This window comes from Chanodichthys erythropterus, chromosome 4 (assembly GCF_024489055.1).
Source record: "Chanodichthys erythropterus isolate Z2021 chromosome 4, ASM2448905v1, whole genome shotgun sequence".
NCBI classification, from domain to species: Eukaryota; Metazoa; Chordata; class Actinopteri; order Cypriniformes; family Xenocyprididae; genus Chanodichthys; species Chanodichthys erythropterus.
The window spans coordinates 36,131,710-36,149,888 of record NC_090224.1 but is presented as its reverse complement, the minus strand read 5'-3'; the positions used below and the strand labels follow the sequence as shown (position 1 = coordinate 36,149,888).

Here is an 18,179-nt window from a genome sequence, read left to right as displayed (position 1 = left end):
ATCGGGTAGGGTTAGGGATAGGTGTAGAGAGGGGTTTGTTGTCCCAATAAGGTGGCATTTATTTAATAAATATAATAATTTACACACAATACGTTATTATTGCATACTGTTTTATAATGTACTAAAATAGTATCTACCTACTATTTACACTTGCAAAACATACATGCGTATGCAACATACACAATTAACGCAACAGTTTGTATCAGTGACAACTTTATGTTCAACCAACAAGCTACACCGAGTTAGAAGAACTTAATAATTTGTAGCACAAACACAATTTTTTAAGTTGATTACTTAAACGCTCCAACTATCAGAGTTTTAGCCCTGGAACCAATTAATCTTATCTATTTCAGTTTTCAGCACATGCTACACAACTTATTTAACATGTATATTTAATGAACAAGTAAGATATTGTCACTGGCATTAGCGCAGTCATTGCTTATAGAGTCAATGTTGTGTTTACTTTCATGTATCTAAAACCACAAAAACTTCAACATTACAGAAACTCTTTTAAATGTCAAACATAACAGCATTAATAAATCTTTCCCCTCACTAAAAACAAATAAATTAACACTTAATTTCAACATTTATTCTTCTTATCTAGTCCTATGCAAAGCATGCTGGGAACTAGAAATCCACTGCCTAATTTCCGAAGTTATCAAGACAATTGTATAATGATTTAAATAAAAAGGATACAACATATCAGAATGCAGAAGTTATCAAGACAATTTCATTAAGTTACTACAACCTATTTAAAAAAAAAAAAAGCCAATTAACAGAAATTTGCGTTTAAATTACTAACAATATTAAATTGATGTAACGATCAACATTATTATGTCAACAGAACTCAACAAAATAATGTTTGCCACTTCTTAAAAGGTTTAGTTAAAACAATAAATTAGAATTTTTAACTTGCGACCATACATTTATTTAAGTTGTGGTAACAGGTTCCTTGAATTACTTTTTTGTAAATATAGAATATATCGCTATTTGCACTTAGTGTATAAAAATATGCTATTTGCACGAAGTCAAAATGAAAATTCTGTCATCATTTCCTGACCCTGGTGTAGTTCCAAACCTGTATGACTTTCATTCACTGAGACATTTTTCTAAATAATTTCTTTTGTGCTCCACAGAAAAATAAATGTCACTCACGTTTGAAATGATTTGAGTTTTCATTTTTGGGTGAACTTTCCCTTTAAATGAAGATCGAAAGCGCAGTCGTTGGCAATGTGATCTTTAAAAACTATGACAGCAAAGGTCAAACTGTGTGACTCGCGCTGTCACTCAAGTAAATGGGTGGATTAGGACTAAACTGAACTCTGGGACTCAAATTTGGATGGTGAACTAAGTCGAGAACAATCCACTCCTGTAAAGCTTTCTCTCACCCAGGGTTTTAACTTTTTTTTTTTTGGTTAATTAAAAATGTCAGCTCATTATCACATGTATACGAACACAACAAAGAATTTCGGTGCCTGAACAAATAAGACAATAGCATGCTTGGTAATCTTCAGACAGCTCATTAGGTACTTCATATTAAATTTAAAAACACTGAAGGGACAAAGCATCAGGAGTGCCCACCCCCCAATTCTACCTCTCTCTCTCTCTGTTTTTTCAATCACTCCCCTCTTTCTCTGTATTCCCGTAACCGTTCTTTAATTCCACCTCAGTCAGCCCATTGAGGGGCATTGAACCGCATGCTGATGACCTCACTGCCGCGCTCTGATTGGTCAATCTCAGTGACCAACAGCCCCCACATGGGCCAGACAAAAAAGCCACTCTGTCTCTGTCATTCTCTCCCCCCTCTCTGTGTTGACTCATTATTGTCTTCAGCTCTTTTCTTTTACTTGCTCATGGAAACAGGCAGAGCTGAAAGTTGTGTTAGGTTCGCTCTGATCGGAAGCGATCAAAAACAAACACCGCCTTCCGGCTTGGTGCGATGCGTGAGCGCCAATGCAGTAATCACCTCTCACCCACTGCATCTTCCTCTGATCATTTGCTCTCTCCTGTTTTAAAACAGATCAAACAAGGTAGAAAACGAGTTTCTGTGAACACACGGAGGACGCGGAGTGAGAGAGAAATTTGTGGAGTACACATACTCAGAGCTTAAAAGAGGCTTGAGTAAGGTATTTCACAGGGAAAAAAAGTTACAAAATGACTCCTCTGGTAAAACAAGTTTGTCTTAAAACTTCAAAGCGTTATCTCGGTTCAGAAGAGATGGGAGAATTATATGAGGAAAAGAAAAACACATGAAAGCTGGAGAAGAGGCTTAGGAGTCCTAAAAGTGGGAAAAGAATAGTTTAATGGCTTGTAACGCTGTGCAATACCATGAATATTCATGTTATTTTTCCAGTGGATGAATATTTCCATGGATAACACAATGATTTTCCTAAAAATGAAAAAGTGAAAGAGACCATGTGCATTAGACTCGTTTCTCGATCTGAACGTCTCAGGTGGCCTTGGTTTATTTTATATTTTTTGTTTGTAACAATATACACTACTATTCAAAAGTTTGGGGTCAGTCATTGTTTCTTTCCTTTTTTGAAAGAAATTAATACTTTTTTTTCAGTAAGGATGTGTTAAATTGATAAAAAGCAGTAGTAAAGACTTATATTGTTATGAAATATTCCTATTTTAAATAAACGCTGTTCTTTTTAACTTTTTATTCATCAGTGAATCCTGAAAAAAGTTTCACAGGTTCCAATAAAATATTAAGCAGCAAAACTGTTTCCAATATTGATAATAAATCAGCATATTAGAATGATTTCTGAAGGATCATGTGAAACTGACTGGAGTAATGGGGCTGAAAATTCAGCTTTGATCACATAAATAAATCAAATAAATTAATTAAAAGTATTTTAATGCATATTAAAATAGAAAAACATTATTGGTATACTGATCTGCTATATAAACTTATTCTTCTTCTTCTTCTTCTGAGCCAAATTTTTGACTGCATCTCCTCCTAGAGCTTTAAAGCTACAACCACCAAACTCGGCCCAGACCTTCAGACTGTTCTCACTCGGGTTCTCACATCTAACTAACTATTTATCTAACTATCGCTCTAACTATCTAACTAACTAACTGTCTATCTAATTTACTAACTATCCAACTAATTAACTTACTATCTAACTATCTATCTAACTTATTATCTAAATATTTATCTAACTTACTATCTATCTTACTAACTAACTATATCTGTCTACGCACACTCACTCACACATTATCTAGCTTTTAAACTACTATTTCAAACTGAAAAACTTCAAACTTCAAGCTTTTAAACTACTCCAAACCTTCTGGCTAGGCTTTTTCAAGCCAATTTAAAGTTTGTCTACAAACTTTACTCACCTAGTTTTAAGTTGTAATAATATTTCACAATATTACTATTTTTTCTGTATTTTTAATCAAATAAACACAGCCTTGATGAGCATAAGAGACTTCTTTCAAAAACTTTAAAAACAGTAATGTGTCCAAACTTTTTGACCAGTACTGTATATATAATAAGTCAATATTAAGAAATGTTTCTTTAGCAGCAAATCTGCATATTAGAATAATTTCTGAAGGATCACATGACATGGAAGACTTGAGTAAAGCTGCTGAAAATTCAGATTTGCCATCACATGTTTAAAAATAAAACATAAAAAACAGTTATTTTAAAATTGAAATGGTATTCCATAATATTACTGTTTTTACTGTATTTTTAATCACAATAAATGCAGCCTTGGTAAGCATGAGAAACCCAAACTTTTGATCTATAGTGTATAAAAATAGAATTAAATAAAAAAATATTTATATAAATACATATGTGTATTTATTTGTAAATATGTGTACAAATGAAAGCGAGTAAATATAACCTCACTTGTGTTCATTTAGTGTTAAAAACATGCCTTGATTTTTTACTGTATTTTATTTCTTACTTAGCAACAATAGCTGTTGAAATGTGTAAATATCAAAATATAATAAAAAGTCAAAAGGCCAATAAAAGGTACTTTTTCCAGCCCCACAGGAAGGAAATTAAAATCCTTCAGAGTAGCAAAGACTGCATAAGCACATTCTTTGGGTACGAATCACCAAGTGGGCTCAGTGAGACAGCACTAACTGTACATTCCTCTGTCCCACTTAAAAAGAAAAGGAGGGACCGAGGGGGAGAGAGAGTGAAAGAGAGGCTGCAGGGGAGAAGAGAAAGTCTTCATCCCTAAGTCATTTGCCTAAAAAGGATGTGATGAATGAATGTCAGGGACACAAAACATCCACCTCATGTTTAACAAGAGCCTCCCCCAGTCCTCGGTCAGGGGGGGGGGAGATGGAGAAAGAGTGAAGGGGGGAGGGAGGAAGATAGAAAGCAAATTCTTGTGTCCATTGGCAAAAGGCACTGTGCGTAACAGGGTTCACATTGACTTGCTAACCGTACAGGCTGAAATGGTAATGAAACAAGAGCCGCTTTTGTGTTCGTGTGGTCAATGCGATACAGCTCACCTTTCCACTGAAAAGGACATAGGAAGTGAATCAGTGAGTCAACTGTGAGATCAAATGACTGGTCTTTGTGAGCGCAAAACTCGGCCATCAGCAGTTCCTGACTCACGCACACAAACACACACACACTTGGGAAATTCCTATCAGGGTGTGATATGTCGACTCTCAGTGTGAAATTTAAAGCAAGTGTTATCACTTTTATTGTAATTGTCACAGGTCTGTGTGTGTGTGTGTTTGTCCCACGGTTCGCAAATAGACCTCAAGGAGCACAAAGCTACAGCTTGCGACCGTCTGTTCGTATTCCACAACTCGCTCTTCCACGGTAACCCATGAATAAGTCAACGATATGGAAATGTAAAAATAATATGTCACTTGTCAGAAGTCGAGTAACAAGCAAGTAACAAAGAACAACTCCCTGGCTCTGTGGGACAAAAATATTTTGCTTAGTGATAAACCAAAACCAAAAATATTCTCCATTTTCCGTTGCAGCCAAAATAATGCTTGAGGGACGAAACGTTTCATTAGATGCGCTTTGACTGTTTCAGCATCTATTTCATCCACACAATGTGGATAAGCTATAACAGGTAAACAAGTAGGCAGTGTGGATGCACTTCACCACAGCTGATGAATGATGCTAGAGTAGCAATATGTCAGATTTGTTTGGCTGAAATATTGTTTATGACTGGTTTAATGGACAACATTAAGAGCGCATTTACCCATACCTGAAAATAAAGTGCTTAAAGGGATAGTTCACCCAAATATGAAAACTATCCCATGATTTACTCACCAATCCTAGGAGTGTATCTTCTTTCAGACAAACACAGTCGGATATATATTTAAAAATATATCCGAGCTTTATAATGGTAGTGAATGGCGCTCATGATTTTGAAGCCCAGAAAAGTGCATCCATCCATCATAAAAGTAATCCATACGGCTCCAGGGGGTTAATAAAGGCCTTCTGAAGTAAATTTGGTTTTTATAAGAAAAATATCCATATTTAAATCTTTATAAACTAAAATAACTAGCTTCTGGCAGACGTCCAATGCAAATTGATTAACTTTTATGATGGATGGATGGATGGATGCACTTTTTGGGGGCTTTAAAATCATGAGCGCCATTCACTACCATTATAAAGAGCAAGGATATTTTTTTAAATATATATCCGACTGTGTTTGTCTGAAAGAAGATAGTCATATACACCTAGAATGGCTTGAGTGTGAGTAAATCATGGGATAATTTTCATTTTTGGGTGAACTAACCCTTTAAGCACTTTATTTTCAGTTTTCGGCGAAATGAAAACTGCTTCCTGCGTTTCAGTAAAAACGTCTTTTCCGTTTATCACTAATTTTACTATAAAATATTTTGACTGAATTATGAGCCATGGCTGTAACTGGTGGTTTAGTTTGGTTTATCTACTGGAAACGTACAACATGTACAGTAGTTATGGCCTTTTTACGACATCGTAATTAAATGTGACACGAGGAAGTTATAAGGGCTCCAGAGTTTACAACCGCAGCACAAATGTGGCCCCTGCCGGATTGACAGTATGTATTGAGATGGCTGACTGGGATCTGTGCCATCGACTGACTCTATGGATACGGACTGGTCTAATCAATGCTATCGATCACGGCAGGAGGGGGTTTCAGCCACGGCGGGGGCGGGCGATTCAGCCCCCCCAAATATTTCACACTGTGACCCTTCAAAACACATTCCACCAAAACACTGAGCTGTTCCCCTTTCTTTCCCTCACACATATATAAACACCCCCCGCTAAATCAACCCTAACACTTAACCCCCTCCCCCTCTCCCGTTCTTTCACATCCACACGCATAAAGCCCACCCTTCCCCCATCCTCCCTCTCTCTTTCTCTTCCCAACAGAATCAGGGTGGAAACCGAAGCACGGCGAGGGAGCGTTGTGCTGCACGTGTTTATTAAGAGAATAAATGCAAAGAAAACACCTTTGTTTACCTTTGAGCAGAAACTGTCCCTCAGTGATGACGTCGGCGGTCATGACGTTGTACTCGTTCTCGGTGAAACCCGGTTGACATGGCATCGCCCCCGTGCCCTGGACTGCCACCTGCCAAAAACACAAAAGCACCAGACGAATTAATCCCCCGATTAATGGTGATTAATAAACATCGCCCCTCAGCACGGGCCAACCTCCACCGCGGCGAGAGCCAAATATCCAGAATCCCGAGAGGAATCGATGGACATAACGATCACGCTCCTTCACCATAAACAGAGGAAATGAGGCAGAACTGCGCTCAAGAAAAGCACAGTGATGAGACTTTCCAGAGCCGCCGAGTCCATCGATCAAGCTCGAAATGAACTCTTTGAATTAGCAATGCTATTGTATTTTTCACCGATTACTCGCTAATTTGCAGCAGATCGGCGAAATTAAATAAGGTTCATTGCATGACGATTTACTCGGTTGCTCCTTCATTTTTCTTCTTTCCCTAAAGAATGGCGAGGGGTTTCTATCTCCCCCCACCTCCACCTCCGACACTAGGGCATCTGTTATTTTGAGGTGGGTGTAATTAGACTGATGAGGTCAGGAGGGCGAGACGTTAGAAAAGCAGAGCTGACCAGGCTACGCATACTCTGCCTTGAATGCCGTAGTCTGGTGGAGCACTTATCACATAAAAACACAAACACACACTTGTGCAGCTGCTGTGAGCACTCCGGCGACAAGTCACAAATCTTCCTTTATGGTTTACGCTTAAAACAGGCACACACCTAGAAGTTAACAGGCAGGACAAAGACTTATTCATTCCAAAACCTTCGAAAATAAACCACCAGCATTGAGTCTGAATCTGAGCATGAGCTGACAAAGTCAGAATCTTAGGTGATTTTGGCTTTAAAAGGATGCTTGAGAAGATCAAAGGTGATGTCCACTGTGAAACAGCCTCTTTGTGTTGGACTAAGATCAGAGGCTTGAAGAAGACGGCTGGCTGTGTTTGTTAATGGCCCCATAGTCAATTTATCAAACATGCTAATTACTTGTTAACTCGGTGGATGCTGACTTAATGGCCTACACACAACGACCGATCAAACATTTGCTTTTGTGCTAACAAAATCATCGTCAACCGTGAGCTGTTACTGATCAGTTTTTTTGTTTTTTTTAATGTCGTCATCTGATGCTGCCTTGCTGATGATATATCTGCAGAACCCCTATATAAAGCTGGCACTACAGGGGTGTGTTTGAAAATCTGACTTTAAACTGTCCTGTCAGCAATTGCTTAGCAATATGCTGCCTCTGCACATCCACACAGAGCGAATGATTCTAGATGGAGCCGCACCAGCGGCCCTGCTGACATGAAGAATCAGAGGCTGTAAAACCAATGGTGATCATATAAAGACACACTTGAGATAAATTACAATGCGATTTGTGGTTATAATTTAAAATTAAACCTCTTTAAAACATGATGCTTCAAAGAACAAAGTGATTATTTTACTTCATCTCTTGCTTCTTGACAGAGCAGTATGGTATAGTAGTAGGCTAACATTATTATTAATAAGACTGTTTATTATAATTTCATGGGTTAATTTTGTTGCTGTCATGATTTAAAAAACATAAAGCCATTCAGAACTTAAATCTATTTAGTATTTACAACTATACAAACATCATTTGTAGCCTCCCAGCAAACATTGGTCCGACGACAATGGTCAAAAATAGTCAAATACGACGGCATAAATCGGTAAAAATATGTAAAACAGAACATTTCCTAAAAACTCGTTCAGATACGTTTCATAACTTTAATTTTGTATCAATTTTTCAACCATAACGGGCGTCTTTTTAAGAGTCATTAAACGTCTCATAAAATCTCTCGGCTGAAAAAAAAAATGTTTTTGCTATAAAAATGCTATTTATTTAAACAACTCGGTTTGTGAATTGACTAAACTGTCATTTAATCAAGTCGTAAATATATTTCCAGCACGTTTAATTTAAAACAAGATCGCGACAGCTCAATAAATCATTGAGTTGCTGGCTTGAGAACAATTCAGCCCACGGAATCGATTCACTTGAAAGATTCGACTCGTTCACCAAGCGAACATCGCTATCAAACAGCAGAGGGTTTTAAAACATGTGGAACCGTTATAACACACACAAACAATAGTAAAATGCGACATTGATGTTACACTTTAAAAACTTGCCGCAATAAGACATTTACGAGGTCAGGACTGCTACTTCTGCACACCACAAATACAATAAAAACATTGAAACCCGGGCCAAATGGCTGATGGCCAAATGTTAACTTTATTGCCATGCAGATTTCAAGCGTTTGGTTCTATCATAACACAATTTGCTAGTGATTTCTCACGGTCGGAAACACAACATGACTGTTCCCCGTTAATTCAGCCGGACTCTGCATTATTCTGAGGGCAGCAGACGCAAAACCCGACAGCAAGATTCATTTCTTCGGGTCAGAGCGATTTGTCATATTTGGGTTACGCACAGAGCCGTTGTTCGCCGTGAGATTTCACATTTGCACATCTAAAAGAGGCAGAGTCAGCGGAAGAGGACACTCGCCTCAATGAGCAGTTCATTAACTGATTATTGCTACATTTGTTTCATCACTTGGAAAGGGACCATTGTGACCTAATCACCTCCTTGAGGGCAACTTTTCAATCTCGTGCCAAAAGAAGCGAGAGCGCGTTTGAAAATCCGCATTCATCTGCGACTGGCTCCGGTTCAGCACGGGACGCTTGGAACGGGGCTTCTAGTGCAATCCAACGGCTATACAACATAATAAAAACATTATCTAAATCTCCTGTGGTTAAATGTGAGGCATGTATAATAGAATAAAGACTCTCTAGAACTGCATGCGAAGCAAATTAAATGCGACGTGAAGTCTTCAACCCTTAGAGACGATCAGAAAACCGATTTGATCTAGGCACTGACGCCCTATTTAAATATTCTGCCACTTAACAAAAGCGTATAATTGTATTCTTACTAAAAAACGCACACGAATAACTGCTCTATAGTTTACAAACATATACAGTATATATAATACACGCCAAACCTGATATATAAAGCAGAATCGCTAAAACGCGCAGCTCGTGCCCGAGCGCACATCGCTTTTCGGACCCTTAATTTTACCTGCAGAGCGGCGAGAAGCCCCAGCATCACGCCTCCCGAGCGGTACATCGTTTAAATTCCGTCCTTTGTGAAGAAACCGATAGAGTTGGCCGTTTTCCGCTGCGTTATAATGTCCCGTTAGGTAGCGGCGGCATGTAGCGACAGAATCGTTCCTCCGTCTCTCTCTGGCACTGATCCGTGCTGCTCTCGGTTTGGTACTGACGCTCCGCTCGTTCTCGCAGTTCAACGGCGGAGCAGCGCTCTCAGTGGCGCCCTCTAGCCGCGCTCGGTGGTACTGCGCCGGAGAGGGGGCTCCTTTCCTTATGTCACCCCCTTCAGCCTCCGGAAGTCACAGCGAAGAAGACAAGACCCCGCCTCCTTCACTACAACAAAAGGAAGATCTTCTTCCTTTAACCCCACCCAACCCCTTAATGCCCACTAATCGGCGAGAGGGACTGAGAATTCCTGGATTTAAAGTGCATGTCTCATGCGGGTGGGCTACTTTGAAAATCTAATGTTGTGGTAGTACTTCTGAAAGCATTGTTAAAAACCTCATGTAAGAGATAATGGACAGTCAGCGTCAGTCAAATAAACGGTTAACGGTTTCTGTTGATTAAACCAGTCACCTTCATTGTATTAACTCAAATTTTTAATTTCAATGAACTCAAAATTTTAAGGCAACCATGGTAACTTATTTTTTTTAAGTTAACCAATCATTCTTTTTTTTTTTTTTTAACACATAGTCGGTTATAGATCACTGAATGACCAATTAGAATCAAGTATTCCAGAAACGTGTACTTTTTCTGTTATTTTAGAGATTTATTTTTTACAGTAATATATATATATATATATATATATATATATATATATATATATATATATATATATATATATATTCTGACAGTTTAACTCTGAGATCTTGTCATATTTTATTACCATTTTTTAAACTCTAGTGAATAAATTTTAGTTTGACTACAGATAGATAGATAGATCGATAGATCGATAGATAATGTACAGTCAGCGTCAGTCAAACCTGACGGGGAGATCAGAAGCTCAAATAAACGGTTAACGGTTTCTGTTGATTAAACCAGTCACCTTCATTGTATTAACTCAAATTTTTAATTTCAATGAACTCAAAATTTTAAGGCAACCATGGTAACTTACTTTTTTTAAGTTAAACTAACCATTCTTTTTTTTATTTTTTTTATTTTTTTATTTTAGACGAATGGCTGGTTATACAGAATATTTGATCACCGAATGACCAATTAGAATCAAGTATTCCAGAAACCTGTACTTTTTCCGTTATTTTAGAGATTTATTTTTTTTCAATAATAACTATAGTCAAACCAAAAATTATTCAGACATTTTTGATACTTTTGATATATTTTTACTAGTGGGTGCAGGACAAGTTCATGTATGTAAGTGAGGATAGCAAAATAAAGTAAACTGTGACATATAATACCCAAAAAATCTTCATACAGTGGACTACCAGTAAAATTGATAAAAATTTTAAACCAAACATTATTCAGACACTTTGACCTGACCATGTTTTGCTTAATTATTATCTGACATAATTAAGATTTTTTTCTGACACAGCTTAACTGTGAGATCTTGTCATATTTTATTACCATTTTTTAAACTATAGTGAATAAACTAATAATGAATGAAATGTTCAAGGTGTCTGAATACATTTTGGTTTGACTATAGATAGATAGATACATCGATAGATAATGTTTAGTCAGCATCAGTCAAACTTGACGGGGTGATCATAAGCTCAAATAAACGGTTAACGGTTTCTGTTGATTAAACCAGTCACCTTCATTGTATTAACTCAAATTTTTAATTTCAATGAACTCAGAATTTTAAGGCAACCAGGTAACTTACTTTTTTTAAGTTAAACTAACCATTCTTTTTTTTTTTTTTTTTTTTTTAGATGAATAGCTGGTTATACAGAGAAATATTTGATCACCGAATGACCAATTAGAATCAAGTGTTCCAGAAACCTGTGTAATAAACCAAGTTAAAGTAACTCAATACAGGCCAATTTGAATTTAGTTATGGCAAAAATCTCATGAGCATCAGATTATGCCCGTCTTATGCTGTGAATCTTAAATAGTGTGAATCGACAATGTAAATGGATTATATGACAGTGCTGAAAGTTGATTAGGGAATTTGCTCAGGTGATGTCTTATTCCAGACTCAGCTGTCTTGTGGGCATGACTGCATCTCTAGTCGTGACAGGCAGGGACAGGGACAGGGAAACTGGCACTTGGAGTGCCTGTGACAGCAGCGAATGTCTATGGAGCAGATGTCCTGTGCGCTCTGAGAGAGTCTCCGGTCATCAGCGCGCACCACCATCTGCTCATCATTACCGGCCCGGCCGAAACACACAAACACACACACCAACCGTGGAGCCGCCGGTCTGTCTCGGTGACATCAGAGAGGCTGGTCTTGACAGAGAGCGAGAGAGATAAGCGATAAAGAGGGGGAACAGAGGGGAACCTGTAGTCTTAACATCAATTTTTAAAGGGATAGTTCAACCGAAAAATGAACATTGCACCATTTACTCATTCAAAACCCATATGATTTCATAACTTCTGCGGAACAAGGTGAATTTTTGAAGTATAATGTCTATATTTCAGTCAGATCCTCACACAATGCTAAGACTTTTTTTAGAAAAAATAAAATAAAATAAACTTATATGGTGCATTTTTTTTTATCATTGACAGCCCTATAGTCCTCATTCACTTTCATTATGAAGAAGTGAAAGATATTCACCTAAAAATTCCCCTTTTGGTTTCCACTGAAGAAAGAATGACATGAGGTTGAGTAAATGATGACAGAATTTTTCAAAACGTGTATCCACAAAGTCTATGTTTGTATAGTGGTGTTACCTAGGAGTTTCATCACACTCTGAGTTTCATGATTGTGTATTGTCTTTGGCACTGTTATTTTTTATTGTTGACCAGTCTACTAACAGAACTGGACAAGTGATATGTGTTCTCATATGATGGCTTAAGAAAGTTTTCAAAGTTACCTGGATTGCAAACTATAAATGACCTGTAATATTACCTTCCTTTCATGCTTCATGGATCCGTATAACATCCTATCAGCTCATCACCAAATACAAATTTATACTAAAAAAAGTTCATAAGAAGTGCTACCTTGCAGGATGGGGCAAAATTCAGACTTTGAGAACTGGCTTTCATTCATCTAATGAGTGTGAATTTAGATTCAATTGCTTTCAATCCACAGGATGTTGAATTTGAATTTGAATGAAAAGATAAGGATTTTCTCTGTTGTTATTAAAATGAACTCAACACAGTCACAAAATGAACAATGACATCCTCAATATACAAATAATGCAAATATTTTGTGAGATATATATATATATATATATATATATATATATATATATATATATATATATATATATATATATATATATATATATATATATATATATTTAAATCTGTAAAAAAATAATAGGGCACAATGTACTGTATTAATTTGTACTGTATTAATTGCGGGAATTTTCAGTATTTTTTTCAGTATATTTCCGTTATTTTACGGATTTATTTTTTACAGTATATATATATATAGTATACAGTCAAACCAAAAATTATACAGACATTTTTTATATTTTTTTACTAGTTGGTGCAGGACACTATAGTTCATTTATGTAAGTGAGGATAGCAAAATAAAGTAAACTGTGACATATTATATCCAAACATTCTTCATACCAGTAAAACTGATAAAACTTTAAACCAAAAATTATTCAGGCACTTTGACCTGACCATGTTTTGCTTAATTGTTATCTGACATAATTACAATTATTTTAACTCTGAGATCTTGTCATATTTTATTACCATTTTTTTTTTTTTTTTAACTATAGTGAATAAACAGTAATAATAAATAAAATGTTCAAGGTGTCTGAATAAATTTTGGTTTGATAGATAGATAGATAGATAGATAGATAGATAGATAGATAGATAGATAGATAGATAGATAGATAGATAGATAGATAGATAGATAGATAGATGTGTTTTAGTTATTTTAATGCATCAAATTAAACTAAATTAAAATGAGAAATTAATTTGATTTGATTTTAAACACTTCATGTTTTTTATTTCAAGTAATTTTTTTATGGTTTTAGTTTTAGTTAACTATAATAATAACCCTGACTCCATTTTAATTCCACTTCTTTAAATTCATATTGCATTGTGCATCGCTGCATCCTGTTTGTCTACCTTTGTTTCAATTTCAGGAAGTGAACTGGAATTTAACATTCATTCTTAATTCAGTTCTTATGGAATGCAGTTCTGCTACCTTGTCCCTTACTTGATCATTATGGTAACAGCAATTCACTGAGGTTGAAATGTTGATTGGCCCATTATGTACGACTAATAGTACCAACTACTTAATAGTCACACATATTTAGCTGCTTAATGAATTATTTGGGAGCAAATGACCAGCGAGGTCCTCTCAAAATCTATATGTAGACACAGTCCACTACTCCTGCAATGCTAAAAGCATTATGGTCAGAGCAGAACATTGGTCAGCTAGCTAACTAGCCATCGCTCCTCATGGGAGACCACCCTACACTTGAGCTTCAGACTCCTTATACACACTTGAGAAATGATTTGTTTTCCTCCAGACTACATTTTCCATGCCCTGAACCATACTTCAACCAGACCATGTTTTTCATGCCCTGACGTCCCTTTGAGTCATGAGTCATGCTGAATTGCAGCATCTGCTATATGAATAAAATGAAATTGTGTAAATATTACACTGTCCCATAAGGATATATGGAGATTTACTAGTTGGTCTTCATATGAGCCAGAAGTATTTAGAAACCACGCATGAATGATGCAGGAGACATGCAGGAAACTGTAGCTCATTATTAATTTACTTCACAGTGATTGGCTTTTGAATGGGGACGCAAAGTCTCATTGGTCCACTGAGAGATGGATATGGATGTATTAGAGTACTTTAACAGTTATTACGGTTAAAGGTTACACTGAGAGTGTTTTTTGTGTTTATCATATAAGGGCTTATATGAGATGTGTTTCACATATTTAGGTTTTTGTATCATATAGGACAGTCTTAAAAGGATGGTTCTGGAAAATTCTGTCATCATTGAAGGACCACTATACTTTGCAAAGCAAAATTGAAAAACAAACTGGTGTGTCGTCATCTTGAACAAAACAAAGTTCGTTTAGTAAGTTTCTGAAGTTTTCTCTGGCTGGTTCGGACTGTGGCAGTTATGTAATAAATAGTTGTGGCTCTGTGGCTCCGCCTTCTTTGACACAGAAATCTTCTTCGGTTCATTTTTTCTGTTAAAGGGTTAGTTCAACTAAAAATGAAAATTCTGTCATCATTTACTCATCCTTATGTCAATCCAAACCCATAAGACTTTCGTTCATCTTCAGAACACAAATAAAGATATTTTTGATGAAATCTGAGAGCTTTCTCTCCCTACATTGACAGCTATGCAACTACCACTTTGATGCTTCAAAAAGTTCATAATGAAATTGTAAAACTAATCCATTGAGTGGTCTAGTCCAAATTTTCTGAAAAGACTCGATCGCTTTATATGATGAACAGATTGAATTTAGGCTTTTATTCACATATAAACATTGATCAGCGAAAATAAACAGAAGCTGCGTAACACGAGAATGAACCTCATTGGTTCTTGCTGAAGCTCAATCGTGCTGCGTAACACGAGAATGAACCTCATTGGTTCTTGCTGAAGCTCAAACGTGCTGCGTAACACAAGAATGAACCTCATTGGTTCTTGTGGAAGCTCAAACATGCTGCGTAACACGAGAATGAACCTCATTGGTTCTTGCTGAAGCTCAAACATGCTGCGTAACACGAGAATGAACCTCATTGGTTCTTGCTGAAGCTCAAACGTGCTGCGTAACACGAGAATGAACCTCATTGGTTCTTGCTGAAGCTCAAACGTGCTGCGTAACACGAGAATGAACCTCATTGGTTCTTGCTGAAGCTCAAACGTGCTGCGTAACACGAGAATGAACCTCATTGGTTCTTGCTGAAGCTCAAACATGCTGCGTAACACGAGAATGAACCTCATTGGTTCTTGCTGAAGCTCAAACGTGCTGCGTAACACGAGAATGAACCTCATTGGTTCTTGCTGAAGCTCAAACGTGCTGCGTAACACGAGAATGAACCTCATTGGTTCTTGCTGAAGCTCAATCGTGCTGCGTAACATGAGAATGAACCTCATTGGTTCTTGCTGAAGCTCAATCGTGCTGCGTAACACGAGAATGAACCTCATTGGTTCTTGCTGAAGCTCAAACGTGCTGCGTAACACAAGAATGAACCTCATTGGTTCTTGCTGAAGCTCAAACATGCTGCGTAACACGAGAATGAACCTCATTGGTTCTTGCTGAAGCTCAAACATGCTGCGTAACACGAGAATGAACCTCATTGGTTCTTGCTGAAGCTCAAACGTGCTGCTTAACACGAGAATGAACCTCATTGGTTCTTGCTGAAGCTCAAACATGCTGCGTAACACGAGAATGAACCTCATTGGTTCTTGCTGAAGCTCAAACGTGCTGCGTAACACGAGAATGAACCTCATTGGTTCTTGCTGAAGCTCAAACGTGCTGCGTAACATGAGAATGAACCTCATTGGTTCTTGCTGAAGCTCAAACGTGCTGCGTAACACAAGAATGAACCTCATTGGTTCTTGTGGAAGCTCAAACATGCTGCGTAACACGAGAATGAACCTCATTGGTTCTTGCTGAAGCTCAAACATGCTGCGTAACACGAGAATGAACCTCATTGGTTCTTGCTGAAGCTCAAACGTGCTGCGTAACACGAGAATGAACCTCATTGGTTCTTGCTGAAGCTCAAACGTGCTGCGTAACACGAGAATGAACCTCATTGGTTCTTGCTGAAGCTCAAACGTGCTGCGTAACACGAGAATGAACCTCATTGGTTCTTGCTGAAGCTCAAACATGCTGCGTAACACGAGAATGAACCTCATTGGTTCTTGCTGAAGCTCAAACGTGCTGCGTAACACGAGAATGAACCTCATTGGTTCTTGCTGAAGCTCAAACGTGCTGCGTAACACGAGAATGAACCTCATTGGTTCTTGCTGAAGCTCAATCGTGCTGCGTAACACGAGAATGAACCTCATTGGTTCTTGCTGAAGCTCAAACGTGCTGCGTAACACAAGAATGAACCTCATTGGTTCTTGCTGAAGCTCAAACATGCTGCGTAACACGAGAATGAACCTCATTGGTTCTTGCTGAAGCTCAAACATGCTGCGTAACATGAGAATGAACCTCATTGGTTCTTGCTGAAGCTCAAACGTGCTGCGTAACACGAGAATGAACCTCATTGGTTCTTGCTGAAGCTCAAACGTGCTGCTTAACACGAGAATGAACCTCATTGGTTCTTGCTGAAGCTCAAACATGCTGCGTAACACGAGAATGAACCTCATTGGTTCTTGCTGAAGCTCAAACGTGCTGCGTAACACGAGAATGAACCTCATTGGTTCTTGCTGAAGCTCAAACGTGCTGCGTAACATGAGAATGAACCTCATTGGTTCTTGCTGAAGCTCAAACGTGCTGCGTAACACAAGAATGAACCTCATTGGTTCTTGTGGAAGCTCAAACATGCTGCGTAACACGAGAATGAACCTCATTGGTTCTTGCTGAAGCTCAAACATGCTGCTTAACACGAGAATGAACCTCATTGGTTCTTGCTGAAGCTCAAACGTGCTGCGTAACACGAGAATGAACCTCATTGGTTCTTGCTGAAGCTCAAACGTGCTGCGTAACACGAGAATGAACCTCATTGGTTCTTGAGGAAGCTCAAACATGCTGCGTAACACGAGAATGAACCTCATTGGTTCTTGCTGAAGCTCAAACGTGCTGCGTAACACGAGAATGAACCTCATTGGTTCTTGCTGAAGCTCAATCGTGCTGCGTAACACGATAATGAACCTCATTGGTTCTTGCTGAAGCTCAATCGTGCTGCGTAACACGAGAATGAACCTCATTGGTTCTTGCTGAAGCTCAATCGTGCTGCGTAACACGATAATGAACCTCATTGGTTCTTGCTGAAGCTCAATCGTGCTGCGTAACACGATAATGAACCTCATTGGTTCTTGCTGAAGCTCAATCGTGCTGCGTAACACGAGAATGAACCTCATTGGTTCTTGATGAAGCTCAATCGTGCTGCGTAACACGATAATGAACCTCATTGGTTCTTGCTGAAGCTCAATCGTGCTGCGTAACACGAGAATGAACCTCATTGGTTCTTGCTGAAGCTCAAATGTGATGCATAACACGAGAATGAACCTCATTGGTTCTTGAGCATCATGTTTTAGGACTTTTTGAAGCAGTTGTGTATCTTGTCAATGGAGGGACATAAATCTCTGAGATTTCATCAAAAATATCTTAATTTGTGTTCCAAAGATGATTGAAGGTCTTATGTGTTTGGAACGACAGGAGGGTGAGTAAATCATGAGAGAATTTAATTTTTTGGGTGAACCATCCCTTTAAGTCCGTTGAGTAGTAAAAACATGAGCACACTGTACATCTGCTTTAAATAGAAGTTGCAATTCTAATATAAAGAGACACTGACACTGTT

The 18,179-nt window shown here is 37.9% G+C and overlaps 1 protein-coding gene across 1 annotated transcript in view; it reads right to left on the bottom strand.

Moving 5' to 3' along the window:
* The window catches only part of cdh2 (cadherin 2, type 1, N-cadherin (neuronal)), a 54,553-nt gene extending 44,718 nt beyond the window's left edge, over positions 1–9,835 (bottom strand). The window contains exons 1-2 of the mRNA XM_067384847.1: positions 9,573–9,835; positions 6,440–6,548 (exon numbers count right to left, since the gene is read on the bottom strand). Of these exons, the coding sequence (XP_067240948.1) occupies positions 6,440–6,548; positions 9,573–9,620 (157 nt within the window). The 5' untranslated portion in view covers positions 9,621–9,835. The remainder of the gene's footprint in view (positions 1–6,439; positions 6,549–9,572) is intronic.
* Positions 9,836–18,179: the final 8,344 nt, after the last annotated feature.